Source organism: Perna viridis, chromosome 2 (assembly GCF_037379345.1).
Source record: "Perna viridis isolate PV_CMFRI_1.1 ecotype Kerala chromosome 2, ASM3737934v1, whole genome shotgun sequence".
Classification (NCBI taxonomy): Eukaryota; Metazoa; Mollusca; class Bivalvia; order Mytilida; family Mytilidae; genus Perna; species Perna viridis.
Window position 1 is genome coordinate 5,671,754 of NC_142446.1, and position 24,620 is coordinate 5,696,373.

The 24,620-nt window shown below is 35.8% G+C and overlaps 1 protein-coding gene across 2 annotated transcripts in view; it reads right to left on the reverse strand.

The window, feature by feature from the left end:
- The window catches only part of LOC148623442 (DNA repair protein RAD51 homolog 2-like), a 66,562-nt gene extending 46,912 nt beyond the window's left edge, over positions 1-19,650 (reverse strand). For both annotated transcript variants that reach the window (XM_088565235.1, XM_088565234.1), the window contains exons 1-4: positions 19,522-19,650; positions 10,336-10,446; positions 5,843-5,950; positions 214-332 (exon numbers count right to left, since the gene is read on the reverse strand). In XM_088565235.1, the coding sequence (XP_088421361.1) occupies positions 214-332; positions 5,843-5,950; positions 10,336-10,446; positions 19,522-19,605 (422 nt within the window). In that variant the 5' untranslated portion in view covers positions 19,606-19,650. The remainder of the gene's footprint in view (positions 1-213; positions 333-5,842; positions 5,951-10,335; positions 10,447-19,521) is intronic.
- Positions 19,651-24,620: the final 4,970 nt, after the last annotated feature.

A 24,620-nucleotide genomic window follows, 5' to 3' on the forward strand; every position in this document is an offset into this window, starting at 1 on the left:
TTGTCTAGTTACATAAGGACAAACTGAAAGACAATATTACATTACACACTCCATTGTTACTTAATGAAAACCTTGATTTTTGTTGATATTGATACATTATTTTGTTTCTTTCAGTCTTTTTATAGTCACGAAGACAGTACCAAAAAACTTTTTTTTTTTTTTTAATTCACCCACTACAGGCAAATGCAACTGTAAAACTGTAAACAACATTACCTTTCAGCTGAAAAGGCTGATTCAGTATCAATATACATAACATGTCCATTTTTTACTGCAGAGATGACACTCAGCATAATACAGAACTGTGTCTTACCACATCCTGAAGGACCTGTAATCTGTCAAAAAAACACAGTTACATGTATTACTTGGTATTTTACAATGTTCGAATGTTTTATGTGTCATTAATTGACATTTAACACAATGTGTATGAGTGATTAAAGAAACAGTAGGATGGTATACATACCTGTTAACTCTCACACAAAATCAAAGAAATCTCCCACATGAAAATGTTTGATTTGTGGAAGGAAGATTTCAGTAAAAATTATTATATTTTCTGTGAAAAACACTAAACAAAAGTGAATTTTTACAAAAACAATTTGCTTTCACAAATGAACATTAAAATCTTCAACATAAGATTTACACTGGTAGTATGCTGAATGAGAATTTTGTTTCATACTGAAAACTGTTTTCTAGGGGTAAGGGTAATATTTTCTAAGAAAATTCCTGAAAAAAACTAAAAATACTGTAAGCAAGCTAACAAAGAGAAATCCCAACATCAAATGCAGTCGAATGTATTACCTGTAAGATCAATTTTCTCCCTTGGCAGTCCAAAACAGTAACTAATTTCCTTCGTGCAAATTTAAATATGATGCCCAACCTTCCTATTAAGTTTCATCAAAATCCCTTGAGTGGTTTAGGAGTAGTTTCACTAGTGAGGTTTTAACATGTAAAACCCTTAAGTTTGATTATTTCCCTTTGGGGTACCCCAACAACAATTTGTTCATGCACATCTACATGTGTTGCAAAAACTTCCTATTGTGTATGCTAAAAATCCCTTGAGCAGTCAAGGAGGAGTTTTAGCATGTAAAACCCTAAAGTTTTATAATCAACCTTTGGAATCCCCAGTCTTCAACCTTGGGACCAGCTCACCAACCAGTGATGGTAAAAATAGAGGTGGACTTACAGAAATTTTGCTTCCAAGCCAATGTATTCTATATAAAATTCTTTTCAGATTAAGAGTAGGGGCTTATTTTCTGAAATTTAGATGACGAAGACTAAATTGTCCCCCAACAGTAAATATTCCTTCATGTACATCTTTATATGATGCCCAATATGTCAATACAGTTTCATAAAAAAAAAGATGTTGTGCTTACAAGGTTTTAACATGTAAAACCCTTAAGTTCGGTTAGTTCCCTTTGGAGTCCTTCAACAATAACTATATTCCTTTATATAGATCTACATGTGTTGCAAAAATTCCTTTAATGTATCATCAAAACCCCTTCAGGTTAAGGAGGAGTTGTGAGTTTCAACATGTAAAACCCTAAAATTTGATTACCTCCCTTTGGAGTCCCAACAGAGAATATATTCCTTCATGCACATCTACATACATGCCCAACCTTCCTATAAAGTTTCATCAAAATCCCTTGACCTTGAGAGGTTTAAGAGTTGTGCTTACAATAAATGTGGACAGACAGACTGGGTGAGCCCCATCATATATTCCCCAAATTTTAATTGCGGGTGTATAATAAGCTTTTCATATTAACATGATGTAAAAAATTGAATTATCTATCGAGTGATACCAAATTTGAGAGGTTTTTGTGGTGCAACAACTTGTAAAAGTGGAATTAATAGGACTTCTTATGGAAAAATTGTAAATCCCACTTTTAGCAATTTCTGATAAATTCTGACTTTGGAAATAACTACAGGTTATCAAAAGAAGTATCCACGATGGTATTAAACAATTAATACCAAATAAGGCATTTTTTCACTGAAGCATAAATACTATAGGGGTTTTGACATGGAAAAGTATGTCAATGTTGGCAATCTTTCTGTGGGATAGGGATACATGTATAATGCATATAACTAAAATACCAGAGTTCACCACACGCTAATCAAGGGCTGGCTTACCCTTGAATTTTGAGCTTAACCCTTAAAACTTCAGAAAATGGATATTCAAATCATATTTATAGTAAAATACTAGTAATTGCTTTGGAGGAAATGACAATATTTATCTTTTGTAACAAAATATAAGCTAGTGTATTCCTCTGTGTACTATGCGCACCCCCTTTCCGGCAAGGGAGATCAACAAAAAAAGTTAGCTTCTGTATAAAACACACACTGGGAAGCGAGGAAAAATCTCCAGCAGAAGACCACATTGATATGGAAGGATTCCGGTAAATTCCCTGAAATGTGTATCCTTTCATCATTAATCTTTTAAATAAAAGTATTTTTTTCATATTTCCCTGTGTTAGCAAGCCATTTATTGATTAAATACAGTGATGTATTGGATCCATTCAATGAGTCAGCTGAAATGTTTACATTTCCAGTTCATATGTTGATCAGGTATTTCATTAAATTCACTAAAACAATTACGTCAAGTCCGACTGTTTATAAAAAAGATGTTTTAATTGGACAAGCTTGGGTATTGATATTTGACATCTGGAAACATTTTACCAAGCAGATTAAAAGATTCGTGACAAGTGTTTTCACCTTTGAAATTGATCTTTTGCTATATGATAATTAATTGACAATGGGCCTGAGGAGAGATTGGCACTCCTGTTATAGTGTATTTGATGCTCCGCCACACACTGCACACTGGTGACAGCGTTATAATTAGGACAGCGTGTTTTTGAGAGAAAAATAAGAAGCTAGTTGTGGTTTTTTGTACAAACTAAGAGATACTAGAAAACAGCATTGATGGATAAAACAAACTCTTAAATAGCAGTGAAACTATTTGTTATTTCAATTAATACTGTTCTTAACAAGAGGCTCCAAGTAGCCTGAATCGCTTACCTTGTTAAATTTTGTCTTTCAAGGGCAATAAATTTAATAAAGAGTTGTCCATAAATTTTGACTCAAGAAGACTTTGGTAGGACTTATCATGAGGATAACTTCAGCAACTGAGAGTTTCTATCTATCATAGTTTTAAGATATTGGCTGAAAACTGTTCATAAAAACTGTCATTTTTTTTCTTCCAAACGCAACCACTCTTACCAGGAGTCATCTGAAAACTTTGATCCCTTGGAGACTTTTGTAGGCCTTATAATAAAGATCATTTCAGCAACTGAAAGAATTTGGCTAAACCTAACAGTTTTGGAGATACTGTCCTACCCCTATGTTCTATTTTTAGTTACCGCGGCCATGTTATTTGACAGATCAAAAATTCGGACAGCAGTACTATGCAGGATACCCCAAGAAACATTCATACCAAGTTTGGTTCCAATTAGTCAAGTAGTGTCAGAGGAGAAGATTTTGAAAGAAATAACATTAATAATAGCAAAAACTGTCGAAAAAGGGCAATAACTCCAACATGGAATAACAGAATAATATGAAAATTTGTCTACAGATAGATTTCATCATGCTAAATACTTTTACCATGTCAGAATTTGGCTAAACCTTACGATTTTGGAGATATATGCGAAAAACATGGAACAGACTGATCTGACCCACACTTGAACTTTGATCTGTTTTGATTCCTGATAACCATCAGCGTAACCCAAGTGTTGTGATACCATTACAAAGCTGAAAATGATACCTTTTTGATGAGAATTTACTACTTTCTGCAGAAGAAGAAGACTGAAGAATCAAAAACCAAAAATTTTGGATTTTTTGTTCAATTTAAGTAATTTTTCAGTGGGGTAGTGGTAAATACTTTACATATGACTCAACTTTTGTTATACCACTGGAAAGCTGAGACATTGGGCTACATGGTTATACCTGTATATATTTAGTTTATTCATATTTGATGTCTGAAGATGACTTCTAAAAAGGAGGTGTGGGTTTACACAGATGTGCTGAATACACTGAAAAATAAGGGCATGGCCCCCTTTGGCACCATAAAATTTGAAAACTGTAAGACGTATCTGAAATCGCTGGCAGAGATTTACAAAAGGAATCCAAAATTTTTTTTTTTTTTAATAATTCAAATTGGACCAAAAATTAAAAACGATTAATAGTGATAAGTCTACCCTGTACATAACTATAAAAAGGAATTGCACATTGACATCTGAATAATTAAAACTGACAAGAAACTTTTACTATAATTCTAATGATACCACCTATTTTCCTACTTTTAAACTCTTATTTTGAAACGAGGTGGGGTAAAAACCTCCAAAAACTGTAGAGGCAAACGAAACATCCCTACAAATAAAGTGTTCAAATTTCAGTAAATCTTATTCAAGTTATCATAAGTAAACAAAAGTCAAAGGAAGCCAACAATTACAAGGATGGGGTGATACCATTGTAAGTCCTACCAACAATGACAAGGCAGTGCTTTCATTAAGAGCCAGTACCTGGTCCTTTTACCTGGCTACGGTATGTCTGGTACCGGCAGAATCAAAAAGTTAGAGTGGGGAAACGCTTTCGGACCCACAAAGGGTCTGGGAGTAGGCCAGAGTGTCAACAGAGCAGCTTAGCCGCTAGTAGGACATACTCTGAGTTCTTTGGTCGGGTATCCTGAAGGCTGGGCTCCGCTACCTTTTTTACACGATATTTGTTGTGATTTGTGCAGACGAGTGCAGGAATTTTTAGTGTTGAAACAAACTTTTAAATATGAAATATGATTTAAGGGACGACCATTCGATTCGGCGGGGAGGTGTAGTTTTGGTAAAAATATCCTGGCAACCCTTAGTTTGAAAGGAACATGTCTGGCATTTGCTCACAAGAATATAAAAAAAATATTGGATACGAGATTAAACATGGCTATAGATAGTAATAGAAAATAAATACATTGTAATGTTTAATTATGTCCGTCTGAAAGTCAACCAGACTAAAACTGCCAGCTTTGTTCTTTTTCAGAAGCAAAGAATTTCTTATCAGACTATGATTTTTAGACCATGCAATTGGTCTTTATGTCACAGTAATAATTAGGCAATAAACAATAAAAGCAATAAAGTTTTATTACGAAAATAATCAACACTAGGAACTACCACATGTTATGGAATTTCATTTAATAAATGTTTAGTTTTGTTGCTATGCTTTTATTTCCATGTGTTAGTGTTCAAATTTTGTAACAAGTAAATAAAAGACTAAGAACAAACTATGACATTTATCAAAATGTCATATAAAATGGCATAGTATTAAACAGTCAACAACAGCATCAGTCTAGAAATGGATCTGGTGGGAATCATGGGGAGCTCCTGGATTTCAGGGTTTTGAGACTAAATCAGTTCTGATTCATCATATATCTTGATTTCAAATTCATATATTTTAAACAAAACTGAAGCAAAAATTGCAGACTTAATCCCATATTTTCAAGTCAAAATTTAAATCTCAAAAAGGCTAACATCCAGGAGCTTCTGGGGGGCTTTGCCCCACAGACCCCGCACCAAGGCATTGTCATGGACCCACTGGGGGCCTTAAGCGGCCCCCAGATCCCTTGCCGAATTTATTTGGTACCTCCTACTTTCTGTAAAGTACCTCCTGCCTGAAAAATTAATGAAACCTCTGCAAGGACGAGGTGATACCATTGTAAGTCCTACCAACAATGACGAGGACGGGGTGATACCATTGTAAGTCCTACCAACAATGACGAGGATGGGGTGATATCATTGTAAGTCCTAAAAATTTTGTTGAGGGCTTAAAATAAGACAAAACAGACATAAAGCTGATTATCTGTATTACTAACTTCAGTGATAGTACCAACTGGTATTCCTCCATGTAAAACTTTATCTAGATCTGGCAGGCTGGTACTGAAGAAATTATTTGTCCTTCTACTTTCTAACAAAGCTAGGGCCTGCAAAATAAGATAATTACCAATAAACACCAATGCTCTAAATGTATATAAAATTACTTATCCTGACTTTTATGATGAAACTTAACAGAACTCAATACCAAGTTTTTACATTTGAAATAAAATGCTTCATGGTTCTTAACTAGATACACATGTAGAGGTCTAACTCTGAACAGTTTGGGGCAAATATGGACACAAAACTCAAGTTTGAGTAAGTTTTTCATTTGATTGTGATTAAATATTTGACACAACATATAAAAATAAAAAAGAAGCTCTCATTAATAAAAATACCAACACAATATGTGATTTCCAAGATCGATTGCTATTTGTGATAGAGGTAGGAAAAGACATTTCTGGTAATGTTTTGTCAAGCTTTGTTACAACATAAAATAGTATTTTCTACCTTTAGTCTCCTGTCTACCATCTGCAATGCAATCTGGCACAGCACCCCAAAACTTTGAATGGGAATCAACATCGTTTTTTTTTCTTGTTTTGAAGATGCCATTTTAAAGCATTTATTTACACTGACAAAGTATTACTGGCGTTACTTACCTGGGACACATCAAATTTATGCCTAACAAAATTCATAAGTCACATGATCGGTAAATTATTTCTGGTCCAGATAAGGACAATCTCAGAAATCATGTATTCATCAAAATTTCATGAAAATTCTTTCTATACAAAAAATACCATTTTATATATTGTTAATTTCGATATGCTGTACACCTGTTTCAAGGAGTAACCTCTCATCATCAGCATTAAAATCAAATATGTAGGAAGATCATAATCAAAATATTAGTTGTATACAAGAAGTACTCATAACCAAAACTATCAAAAGAGAAAGCATTTAGACGTTATTGAGAAATTATGGGAAATCCCCCTTTTTAAGTCGCTAATATTGTTAAAGATTCCTTGCACTTATAATTTCAGTACTTAATATTCATGTATGATTTGCATAAATATGTAGTTATACGCCACATAATGCTGCAGATCCTTGCATTGTTTACCCTCATAGTGTCATAGTGGTAGCTTCATATGAGATAAAAATGTACCTCTTAAGTAACATACACGTGTTCTACATGTGTTTCTAGCTTTTACAAGAACAGAAGTTTACATGAAATGATCGGTTAGCTTTGAGTATAATCCATTTTTCGATTCAGGCACTAAGGCTCGTTACAAGATATAAAGGTCATATACATTAGCACGCCCAAAATATTTATGAATATTCATTTTCATAAAGATCTGTTGCTCAATGTTGGAGTTATTGCCCTTGAAGAGAAAAGATGACAATTGGAGATTTATTTTATAATATGAAAACCAGGTAAATAACTAAGATGCTCTGTACTGATTAAATGATTCTTGTGGCAATAGTACGGTAAGGTCAAGAGTCCAGCTTTAGAAAGCTATTTTTGATCAGGTGAGTGATTCAGGCTCTTCAGAGCCTCTAGTTTATGAACAAAGTCCCTTATCTCTGAATCATAATATCAGAAATTTTCCAAAACTGAAAGAGAGTTTACTTCGATATAAATAAACAATTCACCACAGTTTCATTGACATTGTTGTATGGGCTTTTGAGTTATAGTCCAAAACATAAAATCACCCCATTTTGGCATGAATATAGTTCCATAAGCAGCTTATATTTTTTATCTAAATTGACTCAGAATAATTTTTTACTTTGACATTTTGAATTTTTATATTCTTATGTTTGATAATATTTAAGTTACAAATTTTTGTTTTCGTTATATCTGTGCCTACATCATAATTTTAACTAGTTCGATTAAATACAAATAGTTTTTTATTTTTTTTTATTTTTAATTTTTTAATTCTGACTTTTATTTTTGTTACTATAAATATTGGTACTTATTTATCATGAACGGTAAAACATCTTATTAATTTGTTCTATGATAATCAGACATGTTTTAGTGCACATTGGTATTTTAAAGGCATATAATGCACTGTAATTTTATTACAGTTTAACATAAATTGAGATCTTTTCTATCTCTCAATTTTGAGGCTAAAATTATTCATTTAATCTGTAAATTCTAAACTGAATGTAATTAAGAGTTTTGATAAGTTGTTAATCTATGACAGTGTTCTAGGATTTTTCAGAAATTGAGGTTTTAGTCAGGAAATATCCATGTAAAATCAACTTGCCCACAGTCAATGACTGCTTTCCTAACAAAACAAAGCTTTACAGCATATGAAGTTTTCAACTTGCCACAGGAAAGTGTAACTAAGTACCTAACTTTTCCTGACCCTAATTTCACTAACCCCAGGTAACAGGAAATAGGAATCCTAGAACACTGCTATGTAATATATCACCAGAAGGAAAAGTTGAAAATCAGAGATATCTTCCTTTCTTTGCACTAAATATTATAATAAAAATAAACAATTCACTCAAGTTTCACAGAAATTGATAGCAACATTTTTAAGTTGCTAATATTGTTAGCAACTTCTTGCACTCGTAATTTCAGTACTTTATATTCGCATATGATTTGCATAATTATAACTTTATATTCCACATAATGCTACAGTTCTGTGCCGTGTTAATCGCCATTCATCTAGCTTCATACGAGATAAAAAAGTACCTCTTAAATATCATACACGTGTGCTCTACGTGTGTTTTTTGCTTGTATGAGAATGGGAAGTTTACATGAAATGATCGGTTATCATTGAACATTACCCAGTATATGATTCAGGCACAGGGGCTCGTTACAAGGCTATATAGGTCATATACATTAGCACTGTCACGATATCTATGAATATTCATTGCACGTTGCTTAATCCGATTCCTAATCTGGTTCCCTGGCCAATATCATAGGTGACCCAAAGATCGCTACAACGTACCTCTTTAAAACATATCATACACATGTCTATGTGTGTTTTATTTGCTTGAGTGAGAAAGGGAAGTTTACATTAAAAGATGAAATGATCAGTTAGCATTGAATTCATACATGTTATACATGTATTACCCAGTTTCCGATTCAAACACAGGTGTGGGCAACAATTGACTGTATATTATAGGTCATATATATTATCCGGATCCCAATATAAATATAGCCATTGCCAGTTGTTTAATCTTGTTCCTGGTGATTGGAAACATTCAGGTCATCAAGGTTACAAAAGAGTACACAATCATATCAAAGGAACCAACATTTTAGCAGAAGTCACCCAATTTTAGAGAATATCGCATTCATGCCATTTTGGATATTGATAGTAAAAGCCAAAATCAGTGACAGAAAATATTAGCAACTTTGAAGACTCCAGTCTGATTTTAGTCATCACACAAAACATGAATGACTGTCAGACACCAGTATACCAAAATATGTCACATCTAGACACATGAATGTATAAAAACTGTTTTTGACATTAGAAGAAAGTTAAAGCTGCATTAGCTGCCAAATTTGTTCAGTTCTCATTCTACTGAATTTTGCTGATTTAATGAAATAAGTTTGCAGTAATGCAACTGAAGCAATAAATGTTGATAATACCTACAAAATATTGTGAAAACGACGTTTTTTCAATCAGAGAAGATCGACAGCTCTGATCTAATTGTTTTTCGCCATTACTTCCGAAGATTGCTGACAGGACATTCATCTGGGTTAAAAATACTTAAACCTTGGTAAAAAAATAACAATAACGGATACACAGGTAAGCATGTGTCTTGTTTTCATTTCATTTCATCTATTTCTTGATTAGTTTTCAAATAAATAAGGACAATTACTGACCATATTTGAGCCACATTATAACACATTATGTAGATTTCAAAAGGATCCTTGCGTTATATTCAAACTTTCAAAGTCCGTCGGTCTTCCTTGTCATTGAATAACCACTTTCGCTGTGCAATTAGATTTGTTATTAAAGAAGTGACCCTTACAGCACATGCACAGATTAGGGTCACCAGAAGTCACATGCATACAAATTTATCTACCGGTAGGTTGATTTTTTGTCTTGCAAGACAATAAATATATAGACACCTATTATATGTATTTAATGCATTTTATTTCTTGATATCAATTGAAATGATACAGGAAAAATACAATTTAGTAGAAATAACTCAAAGTTAAGGTACGCTTCAACAGAAACAAAAATTTATGAAAGTGACAGCTAATGCAGCTTAAATAGTACTCAATTCTTAACTTCAAAAAGAATCTTAACAGTACTCAATACTTAGGGTTTCAGGTATTAATTGATTTTTTTCACAGATGGTGGTATTAAGAATTACTTAGTGATCTTTGCAATGAATGGGCCCAGATAAAATTAAAAATAATATTTTGAATCATATCAACGACTCAGACAGAAATAATGGTTCTCAGGGAAAAAAAATCTATGCCCACAGTGCGTGTGGTTTTGTCATTACTGGTACATAACAATACCCAATACTTAACTGTAACAGGTTTAGGCCCACAGACTAAACAACATCTTGTAATAACATCTTGTAAACTGTAGTTTCCAAATCCAAGTTTCAACAGTTCTAAATTGGTCTTGGAAAGAAAATCCTGAAATGAACATGAACTTTCAAGATTAATTTTTTTTAAAATGTTGGTGAATGTGCATGTACATGTAATAAACTTCTCTTCACTTCTACTTGACCACACCCCCTCTTCTGCCTGGTATCTCTCTGAAAGAGAAGTCACTTCTCCCTGTTTTCTTATGTGGCTGGCTCTACCTGAAAACGAAGTTTAGGATTTTGCTGAAAATTGAACCTGAGCAGCATTTTAATGTACTAAACAACTGTGCAAAGTTTAAAAACATTAATTTGTTTTTAAGTTCAGGCATCATACCTTGCCACTTTGTGTGGGGGTATAACAATCACTAAGTATTGACTTTAATCATTTCACTCTAAATAGGAAGAAAAAGTTCAAATATTTTATGGGTTTTTGTGATAGTGGCAGAGTGAAATTTTGATAGTTTATTGTGTTTTATATATTCATAACAGTTTTATATCTTTATTAATTATTTAACTGTTTTCTCTAATAAAAATCATTAAAACAATCAATGTTTACTTAGTCTCTGTCTCTAGTATTTTCTATATATCACTATATAAGGATTAGTCTATATCTATAGGTCAGTTTATGGGCCATTGGTTTTGAGGGGGAATATTTCTTTTGTTCTGGACACTCTATTGAAAACTATTGAAGAAGGAAGGCATAATTTATTTATTCTTTGAACTTCAACATAATTTGACTAAATCTAAAGTCTGTGGAAGATTTGATAATGCAATGAAAGTGGAATAAACAGCTTATGTAATAATTATACTGACCCTGGAAAACGAGGCCTCTCGCACCTCATGCGAGGTATGTTTATGTGTATTGTTCACATTTTGTATCAAATGTAATGTCATTGTATTGTCTTTGTATTGTCGTGTCTAAATAAGCTATATGTCTTGCTTAATTATTTCGACTTATTTTATGTTTCATATTTTTCAAGTAAATCGTACAGCAATTCCGACGTTTTGCTGTTATATATATATATATATATATATATGTGCAGATTATTATAAAGATGCATTCTCAAAGATGTGCATACTAAAATATAGTATTGATGTGCTTATATTGATCAGAATGCATTAAACTCATTTTGATAACTAGATATAGTAAAGACATACAGTTTCATAATTTTAATAGTGAAGATAGGAAATAATATGTCTTTCCTATGCATAATATGTATGTAACGCAATTTTAATCGTGTAGCTTGTTTCTTAATTATTGTAATTACTATTTCAGGGCCTTTTTCGTTTGTAAAACATATCCACATATGATGAAATAAAGAACCCTGACACTCAGATTACTTGTCTATTTTATTGGGAATTTTGGACCAATTTTACACTGGCGCCCACGTAGAGACCTGGTTCACCATATGTCTATCACTAAATGGTTGCAAAGTCAGCAACAAAAGAACCAGATGAACCGGAGAAGGATAAGCTAGATGAATTTACGGGTCTTATATTACAGCTTACTACTAGCATGGATTCCTTCGAAAAGACCCAACATGGAAACTTTGGAAATAGAGGAAGAGGGTACAGAAAGAACAACTACCAAGATAGATAAAACTGGCAGAGGAACCAAGGAAGCCAATATTCAACCAAGACCAGCAACCAAAGTAAAGAAATTAGATGTTATAGATGTGGGCAGATTGGGCATATCAAGAAAGGCTGCAGAGTCAGATTGAGCAGTGATTTAAACTCCAACAAGCCATTGAGGAAGGACCATCAATAGGCTTATGTGACAGACTAGGTCCTACAGAGACAACAGACGATAAACCGAAAGTACCACCTGGATTGTTTGGGAAGCCAACAGAGAGTGATGTATTGCTGGAAGGAACATCTGTTAAGGCTCTACTGGATTCAGGCTCCACAGTCTCCACTGTCAGTAGAACTTACTATCATCAACATCCAGCAGTTAGTTTACAACTACATTCCATTAAGGAGCTATTAGACATTGAGTGTGCTGGGGGACAACAACTTCCATATGATGGCTACTTAGAGGCCCAAGTGAAGGTGGACTTGGATAGCACAGACCATGCCTGTTTACTACTTGTAGTACCAGATACTCCATACAACACACATGTCCCAGTACTCTTAGGTACCAACATCCTTACACCACTGATTGAGTCATTGAAGGAACAGCATGGAACCAGTTTTCTACAGACATGCCACCTTAGAACACCTTGGTATTTAGTCTTCAGAGCTATCATCCTGCGAGAAAAAGAACTTCAGAGGAATAACCATGTCCTAGATGTTATTAAGAATGCTAATAAGAAGGCGATTACCATCAAACCTAACACATCTTGCCAGAGCATCGGTTTTGTAGACAAGGAGATGCCTTATTTTACAACGCCAGCCATGCTACACCCATCTATGCTACAACCAAACCACCCAGACCTTGAAGTAGAGCCAGGACTTGTACAGTACAAATATAAGACCAACGGGAATGTCAACGTTCAGATAGCAAATGTATCAACAAGAACCATTATTATACCACCACATGCTGTATTATGTGAACTTCAGCCAGTTACCATCCAACAACAAGACGCTCAATCAACACCATCTTCAACATCTGTACTTGATTTGATTGAAATTACCAGAAGCGACTTGACCAAAGACGATTTACAGACGGGAAAAGAACTGATGGAGAGTTCCGACAACATCTTCGCTAAGAATGACACCGACATTGGAAATACAGAAGTAAAACATCGAATCGACCTGCTTGATGAAAGACCTTTTAAGCAGAGGTATAGGCTAATACCACCAGCCATGTATGAAAAAGTGAAGGCTATTCTACAGCAGTTGCTGTCGAACGGTACCATCAGACCATCACAGTCCCTGGACGTCCAATGTAGTCTTAGTATGCAAGAAGAATGGGAAGTTAAGGATGTGCATCGACTACAGAGAACTTAACCAGAAGACGAAGAAAGACAGCTATGCCTTACCCCGAATTAAGGAACTATTGGACTTCCTAGCCGGCAATATCTTCTTTTTAACGGTCGACATGAAAATTGGATATCATCAGGTGGAAATGTTGGAAAATCATAAGGAACGAACGGCCTTCAGTGCTGGACCACTTGGATTTTACGAATACAATAGAATGCCCTTCGGATTGACCAACTCGCCAGCAACCTATCAACGAATGATGGAACAGTGTCTTTCGGATCTTCATCTCCAAATATGCTGCATCTTTATTGACTACGTCATCATCTTTGGTAGGAACTATGAAGAACACCTAGGGAACCTTCGACTTGTCTTCGACAGAATCCGACAGCACAATATGAAGTTAGCGCCAGACAAATGTTCATTTTTCAAAAGAGAAGTTAAACATGTTGGCCACATCGTCTCAGAAGAAGGAGTTGAAATTGATCCCGAGAAGACAGAGAAAGTTGTCAACTGGCCTTAACTATCGAGCCCAGAAGATGTTAGACGTTTTTTAGGATTTGTTGGATACTACAGGCGGTTCATCAGGAATTTCAGTACCATCAGCAAACCATTGACTGACCTGATTCCCATCCCAACATCCAAGAGATCCAAGAAACATCAACAAAAGCCCTGGACCTGGAGAGTTGAGCAGGAGGCTTTTACCAGACTGAAGGAACTGTTAGTAACAGCACCAATCCTTGGATATGCCAACAGTAGACTTCCATTTGAGCTCCACACCGATGCCTCGGGTACAGCACTAGGAGCCGTGCTTTATCAGGACCAAACAGACGAGAAGAAGGTCATCAGCTACGCTAGCAGAGGATTGTCAAAGTCAGAACAGAGATATCCACCACACAAGAGAGAGTTCCTGGCCTTGAAGTGGGCAGTTTGTGAGAAGTTCCCAGACTACCTGTTTGGAACCAAATTTACTGTACTGACTGACAACAATCCCATGACGTACGTGCTTACCTCGGCTAAAATTGATGCAACATCGAATCGACCTGCTTGATGAAAGACCTTTTAAGCAGTGGTATAAGCGAATACCACCAGCCATGTATGAAGAAGTGAAGGCTATTCTACAACAGTTGCTGTCGAACGGTACCATCAGACCATCAAAGTCCCTGGACGTCCAATGTAGTCTTAGTACGCAAGAAGAATGGGAAGTTAAGGATGTGCATCGACTACAGAGAACTTAACCAGAAGACGAAGAAAGACAGCTATGCCTTACCCTGAATTAAGGAACTATTAGACTCCCTAGCCGGCAATATCTTCTTTTCAACGGTGGACATGAAAATTGGATATCATCAGGTGGAAATCTTGGAAAATCATAAGGAACGAACAGCCTTCAGTGCTGGACCACTTGGATTTTACGAATACAATAGAATGCCCTTCGGATTGACCAACTCGCCAGCAACCTATCAATGAATGATGGAACAGTGTCTTTCGGATCTTCATCTCCAAATATGCTGCATCTTTATCGACTACGTCATCATCTTTGGTAGGAACTATGAAAAACACCTAGGGAACCTTCGACTTGTCTTCGACAGAATCCGACAGCACAATATGAAGTTAGCGCCAGACAAATGTTCATTTTTCAAAAGAGAAGTTAAACATGTTGGCCACATCGTCTCAGAAGAAGGAGTTGAAATTGCTTACCTTGGCTAAACTTGATGCAACAGGACACAGGTGGTTGGCTGGATTGGCATTTGATTTCGACATCATCTATCGTCCTGCAAAGCAAAATGGAGATGCTAATGCCTTAAGTCACCTGCCTTTTGACAAGACGGACACAGAAACCATCTCTGAAGAGTCCGTCCAGGCAATTTGCAACTTGTCCTTCCAACCAGCATATATAGAGTTTAGCTATAGACCTGTCATCAGTACCAGCAGATGAGGATGATGATATACTAGATAACATCGTAGACTGGACAACAGCACAGGCAGCTGATCCCACTATTGGACAATTTGTACAGTTTGTGAAGGAAGGAAGAAAACCCACTGTAACTGAATTTGGACCAACACCACTACTTAGACAGTTCGATCGCCTTCAACTTGACAACAATATACTTTACAGGATTGTACAGAACGATGACAATACCACCACCAAACAACTTGTATTACCCTCGGCACATGTTGACATCGTACTGAAAGCACTTCATGATGATATGGGTCACCCTGGAAAGGATAGAACTCTGGCACTTGTCCGTGAAAGATTCTACTGGCCCGGCATTGACAGACAGGTTGAGGAGTGGATTAAGCAGTGCGGAAGATGTATCCGTAGAAAGACACCGGACAAACAGAGAGCGCCCTTGGTCAGCATCATGATGCAGTTTCCATTGAAACTTGTCTGCCTGGACTTCCTGTCTCTTGAGCTATCTAGAGGAAGATATCAACACATCTTAGTGATCACCGACCACTTCACTAGGTACGCGCAAGCAGTTCCAACTCGAAACCAGACAGCGAAAACCACTGCTCAGGCTCTCTTCGACAACTACATCGTCCACTACGGTATACCACAGTGAATTCATTCTGACCAAGGAGCCAATTTTGAGAGCAATGTCATCAAAGAATTGTGCGCCCTTACCGGAATGAAGAAGTCCCGCACTACCAGCTACCATATTATGGGAAACGGAATGACCGAAAGGTTCAACCGCACTCTACTTGGTATGCTTGGAACACTGGAGCCACACTAGAAATCCAACTGGAAGTCATATGTAGCACCACTGGTCCACGCCTACAACTGCACCAGACATGAATCTACAGGAGTATCTCCGTTTTTCCTGATGTTTGGCAGAAATCCCAAACTACCGATAGATGTCACTTTTGGTCTGCATAGGAATAAGAAAAAGCCTACTGGCAAGTATATACAGGATCTACGCAACAGATTGAGCCATGCTTACCAGTTAGCAGCTGAAGCTTCCCAACAGGCACAGGCCAGACAGAAAGACACCTATGACTCCAATGCCCGACAAGCTGACGTCAGGAAAGGTGATTGTGTGCTATTGAAGATAGTTGCTCATGAGGGATAGCACAAGTTGGCAGACATCTGGGAAGAAACACCATATGTGGTTACAGAACAGCATAACCCAGACGTCCCAGTTTTCACTGATGTTCGGAAAGATGGTATAGGTAGAACACGGACTCTACACAGGAACTTGTTACTTCCAATTGGTTTTGTTAGAGATGCTGCACCACCAACTCCAAAACCAAGACCAGTACCAAGACCACGAACCAGACAACAGACTGGACAGAGGGACAGGTCAACTGTTGGTGAGTCAACTGATGAATCCTCGGATGAAACAGAAGACGAATCTATAGTTGGATATGTGTTGTCGACTGATAGTGGAGCTAAACCCGCTGATGAACCAGTTCAACCAACACATGAAGATCCAGTTCTGAACGGGGACACCCACTTTGAGGAAACTCAAGCTGTAGAACTGGAAACAGAAACAACAGGAAGTGCTTCCGATGATGACATGGCAGATCACCAGCAGGCAGAATCACCTGTACAAGAGCAACCTGCTTGGCTTTCATATGACCAATATGACACCAGTATGTCTGCAGTCTGTAAACCAATTCCACCAACAGTTATAACACCAGATTGGCTTCAGAAGGTTGAGTGTATTTCATCTTTGGCACAGACTCCTTTATTTACCGGCATGGAAAAAGACGCTGCAAGAACCATCCTCGACATCGTCTGCCAGAAGTAGAGAAATGACGGGACGTCATTTTACAGTCGGAGGGAGTGTGTGGCAGAATGAAATTTTGATGGTTTATTGTGTTTTATATATTCATAATTGTTTTATATCTTTATTAATTATTTAACTGTTTTCTCTAATAAAAATCATTAAAACAATCAATGTTTACTTAGTCTCTGTCTCTAGTATTTTCTATATATCACTATATAAGGATTAGTCTATATCTATAGGTCAGTTTATGGGCCATTGGTTTTGAGGGGGAATATTTCTTTTGTTCTGGACACTCTATTGAAAACTATTGAAGAAGGAAGGCATAATTTATTTTTTTTGAACTTCAACATAATTTGACTAAATCTAAAGTCTGTGGAAGATTTGATAATGCAATGAAAGTGGAATAAACAGCTTATGTAATAATTTTACTGACCCTGGAAAACGAGGCCTCTTGCACCTCATGCGAGGTATGTTTATGTGTATTGTTCACATTTTGTATCAAATGTAATGTCATTGTATTGTCTTTGTATTGTCGTGTCTAAATAAGCTATATGTCTTGCTTAATTATTTCAACTTATTTTATGTTTCATATTTTTCAAGTAAATCGTACAGCAATTCCGACGTTTTGCTGTTATATATATATATATGTGCAGATTATTAAAAGATGCATTCTCAAAGATGTGCATACTAAAATACAGTATTGATGTGCTTATATTGATCAGAATGCATTAAACTCATTTTGATAACTAGATATAGTAAAGATATACAGTTTCGTAATTTTAATAGTGAAGATAGGAAATAATATGTCTTTCCTATGCATAATATGCATGTAACGCAATTTTAATCGTGTAGCTTGTTACTTAATTATTGTAATTATTATTTCAGGGCCTTTTTCGTTTGTAAAACATGTAACATATGATGAAATAAAGAACCCTGACACTCAGATTACTTGTCTATTTTATTGGGAATTTTGGACCAATTTTACATGATGTTAAAAGTATATTGAACATACTATTGGCCATGACACCATGCAACAAGATATCTTTCACTTAAAACCACTTTAACCAGGACTCTTGAACTCTTTATCACTGGCATTCTCAGAAGGTGAATTTCACCAGTGAAAAGAGGAAGTAATAAATTTTGTTAACATCACATGATATGTGTAAAATATTCCAACCATCTGTGGAGAACTGTAATATTTCCGTTATCTGTACAAACTAATCTGATCCGCTAAAACTGAAAAGGATGTTACTAGAGATACCCTTATGTTAAAAACTGTAAAGTATGGCAAAGTGCTACAAAGTCATCGACTATTCTGAAAGTGAAGGGAAAAAGGGGGAAGATTGGGGCTTGGATCTTTTTTGAAATTAAAAAACCATTAAATGTTCAAAATTTTGGAAAAACATTTTGTTTTCTCATTCACTGAAAAAAAAAACATTTCCCCAATTGTTTAACATGGCAAATTTTCAAATGAAAATATTGATTTCGCTATTCCTAAGCGAAAGAGGTTGGAATTCCGTTCCTCCAAACCCTCACCTCTTTCTTCTGAGCACCATATTGCTCGTTCCGCTGTTGTTTGAAATCGGCAGAATTATAGTTAACTACTTGCCATTTAAAACGTTTTATATAGTTTCTTTACCATAATTCCGGTTGATAAAATTACAGATTTCAAAATTTGCGAAACGAACATATCAAATTAACCAAAAAATTGCCTTTACCAACTATAAGTTCGTTTTGTCAAAAATATATATTCTGTAATATAAGTGACCTAATTCAAACTGGCTGGTCATTTTGACAACTGTCTTCATTACAAATGTTTTCTAGGTATTTAACAAATATTTAGGATTTTTATTGCTTGATTTCCTGTAAGTTAAACTTCTTTTATGTGAATAAGACTTAAAATATTTTAAAACACATCTTTAGCTAATTCCTATTGGTGGTGGCTTTCAACATGTCAGATGCTAGAGGTTAGGATGGCACCAAGTCAGAAAAAAGCTTGCCAGACAACCTCTAGCATTGCTGGAATATGATTTCGATTGCTGAGCCCTGAAAATTGCACTGTAAAACAAATATTCTCGACCCCCACACCTTAATGTCCTTTTCATATGAGTCTTGCACAGACGGAACAACTATGGTAAAGCTCACAATGCTCGCTGATGTAGGCAATGCCTACTTCATAGCATATTGACATATATATATATACAAATGTACATGTACTAATCTACATTGTCTCTGTAACTGTATAGGTACGTTTTATCATGGTCCTCCACAGGCACTTTAAAGGAAGGCACTTTAATGACGTAATCATTGTATTATTTTTTTCTACCTGAGAGGGTCTATGACTGTATCATAGGGTATGAATAATGTATGATTGGTGAATAAAACTTTTATCATATACACGTGTAACCTGTGTCACCATTAACTACATGTACATAGGCTGGACTATACAAACCTGCTATTTTCAACAGCCTCACCTTGCATGTTATTACACCATTGGCCGTCAATCGTCCTACTACAGTAGGTGGCAACCCTATTCTCTGTAATTTAATTGTCGACATTCGATCAAACACCGCGCCAATCCATTCGGAAGAATTTTCATACTTTCGGAAAGTTGCTCACTGTTCAGCAACTATGGGCAGTTTAAAAAAAAACTTCGTCACTCAATTAGGTTCTTAAGAATTGGGCAAAATGTGTATAAGGTTTGGCACATCAAGAAAAGAAAGGCAGAGATTTTATTGCATTATCCAAGTATATTTACCTCATAACCCGCCAGAAATAACAATAAAAGTGTTTGTAAAGTTTGTCTTCTTAAGAGTTTAGTTGAAATGTAGTATGAAAAAAATGGTACGAAATTGGTACACACCGAAATGTGTAACCTGTACCCGTAGCTGTACCAAATTCCCCGTACCCAAATCACTCTATCGCCGATTTTTCTATTATTGTTAGGAATGCTATATAGAAACTTGGTCCTAAAGTCCTGAATGACATTTTAAATAAATTGAAGTTTATGATATTTATCATTTATGATATTTTCAAACCCAGTCGATTTTACATTCTCATAAGTCACGGAATAAGTATCCGGAAGTTACCGTACCAAACTTATAATTGACAATTTCTCACTTTCAAGTCCGAATTTACGTTTCTCTGGAAACTTTAGTTACTTTATATTCTTTGTTGTGTGTGTCTGTTTTCCATGTCTGGTCTTTGCCCCTGGATTACATTCTTTTGAATACCGCTATAACCTCGGTTCCCTTGATTACTCTTTGAACTTAAAGTCACTCAATATTCAAATTTTCACTATGATTACTAATTGGTTGTCAATTACGAAGTCCATTCTTTGATTCTTTGCTTGGCTATCACCTTGGCATATCTTTTGGTATGTGTCATCTCTGTTTGGTTTGAACAAACTTCTAACGGAGACAATTTCGATATCGGGCAGTTCGTAGTTCCAGTCTTCATAACGAGTTTCACGGAGCGGACAATCCCATCTTTACCAATCACTAGTTTTTGTAGTTTAGCCAGTTTCCACCGTGTACTTGGTGAGTCATCTGCTATTTGAACAATGTCCCCGACTTTGACACCTTGATCGTTTTTCCCTTTAGTTGTGTGGAATTCGCGTAAGGATGTGACAAATTCATTTTTCCAACGTTTCCGGAAGTTGCGAATAATGTCTCTAATATGATTCACTTCAGCATCTAGTTCAGAATGTGAACGATTAGTATTGTCACTATTTGTAGACTCTCTATATGGTAAACATGAAATTCTCCGGCCGCACAAAAGATGATTCGGAGTTAATCGTTCTTGATCTCTGATGCCGGTTGAAATATATATCAAAGTACTCATGTACTGAATCAATATATATCGGTCGTTTGATTTTTTACGCCTCGAATAATCGTCAAATTACAAACATTTGGAATAAAAGAAAAGTGCGGGGATCAAATTCAAACGTATCTAAACACAAGCTCATTGTTGTATTTGTTGATGTTGAACTCTTTGATTTATTTTTAAATTCACCATTCTGATAACGAAGGACATTACAAAATAAAAAAACACACACACACACACAAATGCATCGTAGCAGTACGCGAGCTGGCGTGATATTCAAGTTCGATGTCGGTTTATACATGGAACATCTAGATGAATGAACATAAAACATCCGATATACTGCGTAACTGAACTACAAACTACTAGTTTGCCTTTTCCAGTTTCTAAATATTTTCAAATTTAATTATAGACATCCAGGTCGAAACTGTGTATCAAATCATTCAAACTTAAGCCGCTACAATCATTGAAATGAATCCTTAGATACATGCCCCTCTTAACAAGCTAATTCCTCAGTTGGTAAAAACTTTATAGCTGAAGTTATCGCATAAACACCTATGTTTCAATTAAAGTGCTTATTTGCTTGGGCATTTGGTTCCAGACACACGTACATTAACGCCAAAGTCTTAGAATTGTGTATGGTACAGACAACACTAGCCATGCACTTTTAAGGCCCTTGGTCTTCTGTAGCTTTATTATCTTTACACGTGACTAAAATAGCCCAATAGAATGATTATTACAAGAATCAATATCATCAAGACCACAGACTGACACCATTCCCGAGAAATGCATTATCTAAATTCCTATGCCATAGTCTAAGCAAAATTTTATTTTTATTTGTCACCTCTGGGCTTTCAATTTCATGAGGCGTTAATAACAATACACGATAGAGTGTGTAATACATCAGGATTGTTTCAGGGGTTTTGTAAAACATTTGGCAAAAAAAATGAGTGGCTGATGATGGCATGGATTCCCTTTCTTTATACAACTTTTTTGATCGGATCCACTTGGCCTTTTTTTGGTAAATATTTGGATCCGCCAGAGCTTGCATGAATCAGAAGACAGCTGTAGCATTCCGACAATTTATAGCCTCGCAGGTTTTCATTTCTATCTGTATTATGCGTCTAAAAATGAATAGACAACTTGAATATATCGACGTAAACGACTGATTGCATAGAAATAAGCAGGCACTGCATGATAAGAGATTAGAAGTCAACAATTTTTAATTGGGTCGTTGTTAATACAAAATGTACGATCCTAATTAATCAGCAGATGAAGTTCGCAGTAAAAGTTGTATATTGGGTTTGTTTATTAGAGTAGATAACAAAATTAAATTTGATATCCTACAAATACCTACAAAATAGATCTAACTGCATTTGAACCTATTGTTATGTATTGTTATTTGTTAATTATGGGTCAGAAAATAGTAAATGGCAATTAGCCAGATCAGGATTAAAGTTAATGTTAATAGGTGTATGCAGACTTTGATCCCAGCATCAAAGGATAAAGATCTATAGTTTTATTTTGATAACATTTTTGACACTACCCGCCGTTTAACATTACTCTGATTTAATTAATTGCTTTTGACAAGTAAATATTTTGGTTCGATTGAACTTTAGAAAGTTAGCCATTGGTCAGACTTAAAATTTCTAATGTTTTATTTATAATTTGTGGGAGGAGTTTTTGGTGTGTTATATTCTCTGCACGTTTTATATCTTCAGTTAGCTAACCATCATGCTCCGCTCTTATAACATCGAAGGTTACTTATGTTAATTGTAAACTATTGTACCATCTATGAAACATCATAATAAACGATATATTTAGAACAATGGATTAAATACTTGAAATAGTGGAATGCCCAGCTCCCGTTTATTAATTTGTTGACTTTTCCAGACGTATACTATAATATTTGAACAATGTGTCCCCAGTTGTTTACACTATATAGGTTATGCCATTGGGATTATTTTTCTGCGGCAGTGTAGGATAATTGCAGATGCTATCAGGCTTTACAAATCTAAGGCTCTGGTGACCGCTATATCAAATCTGATCTTCGATCTAAATTGATAATAATTGGTTTGTCGTTAAGTACAGCTTCAATTTCTGTGATAATTGTATGTAAACTTTCCATTGACACGTAAAAACGGCCCAACACTTTCCGTAGACAGTTTTTAGTAAGACCAACCATACGTTCTTAAAAATCCCCGTACCATGGACACGTTTTGGTATAAACCTCCAATTACTTCTAAGTTAACACAATCGGTTCTGGATGGTGACGGAACGAGTTAAGTCCATTATTTCCTCTGATGCTGATGCAAAGTGGGAGCATTGCCTATTGTCATCATCATTGGTACGGATCGGCGACTTGAAAATCATCTAAATGCTAGAATGAAACTTTCCTCAACTAACACAAGTTCGCAAAATGTTCTTCACACATACTCGAATTCTGGGTATTTAGTATATTTGACGTAATTGTGTAATCGTCGAATTTACTCCTCCGTGAAGCTGTCGGTTGTGAGCATCTTTCACGATTTAAGTTGTAAAACAATGGTTCGTCGGTAGAAGGTAGGAATGTTTTGCATCTTCCTCCACAGCGCGTCGTATCTCTGTCTAAATACAACCCTTACTGGCGGATAATCGACGGTTTCTTACCATTGCAAGTTAGGTTCATGTACTGGTTTTATTATTGAAAGCTTGAAAGTTGTACGTCTTGTATCCACATGGTCGTCGCTCTGCTTATTTCATCTACGGTGATTGCTCGAATACTGCGGTTTGATCTTGATCTGCAGTTCTCTGTGAATCTCAATACATATGCGGTCGCTCTCAGTAATGTTCTCAAGTTGTTGAATCGATTGAGTTCTATAATGTTTTGCAATCCCTATACATCTGTCTGAGTTACGGATATCATTGTACATGTATCTACCCCTGTATTATCACAATATTCCTCTTCAATTATTCCTAGCATTGCTGTTGTTACTTTACCATTTCATACAGGCCAAATTCCTTTCATCACTTAGCCATCTTGCCGTTTTTAGAATTGATGCCCCTCGTAACAAAGTCTGCTGGATTCGTGTTAGTGGGACGATATCTCCAATTCTGTTGATCAACCGATTCCTTGATTTCTGTAATACGGTTTGCAAGAAATTTCTTCAATGGTTTTGTAGAGCTTATCCATTTCAAGAATGTTTGGCTGTCACTCCAAAATGTGATGTACATAGATCGTATATTGTCTATCAAATGTTTAACAAGCGTGGCTCCTACAGCTGCTCCCATTAATTCCAATTTCGGTAGAGTTACAACCTTAAGTGGGGCTACTAGATTTTTTGCCAATACAAGTGCTGAATGATATCCCCGAACTATGTATGCACAAGCACCATATGCTTGCTGGCTGGCATCTGTGAAAATGTGTAATTTAGTCACTCCATTAAAGTTGTCTGAATCAGGAAAATAGTATCACGGCATCTCAAGTTTAATACATTCATTTAAATCAGTAAGTACAGATTTTCACTCACTACGCATGTTGTCAGTTAGAGGCGTATCCCAATTTAATTTGTGTTTCCATAGCATTTGAGTCAGAATCTTCGCTCGAACCGTAATCGGACTAAGTATTCCCAGCGGATCAAATATCTTTGAAGATTCTTTTAAAACATCACGCTTTGTAACCACTTCTTGGGGCTCTGACAATGAATTTTGGAGTAAGATTTTATCTGATTTTACTTCCCTACATAGTCCTAATATTTTCACCAGGCCATCT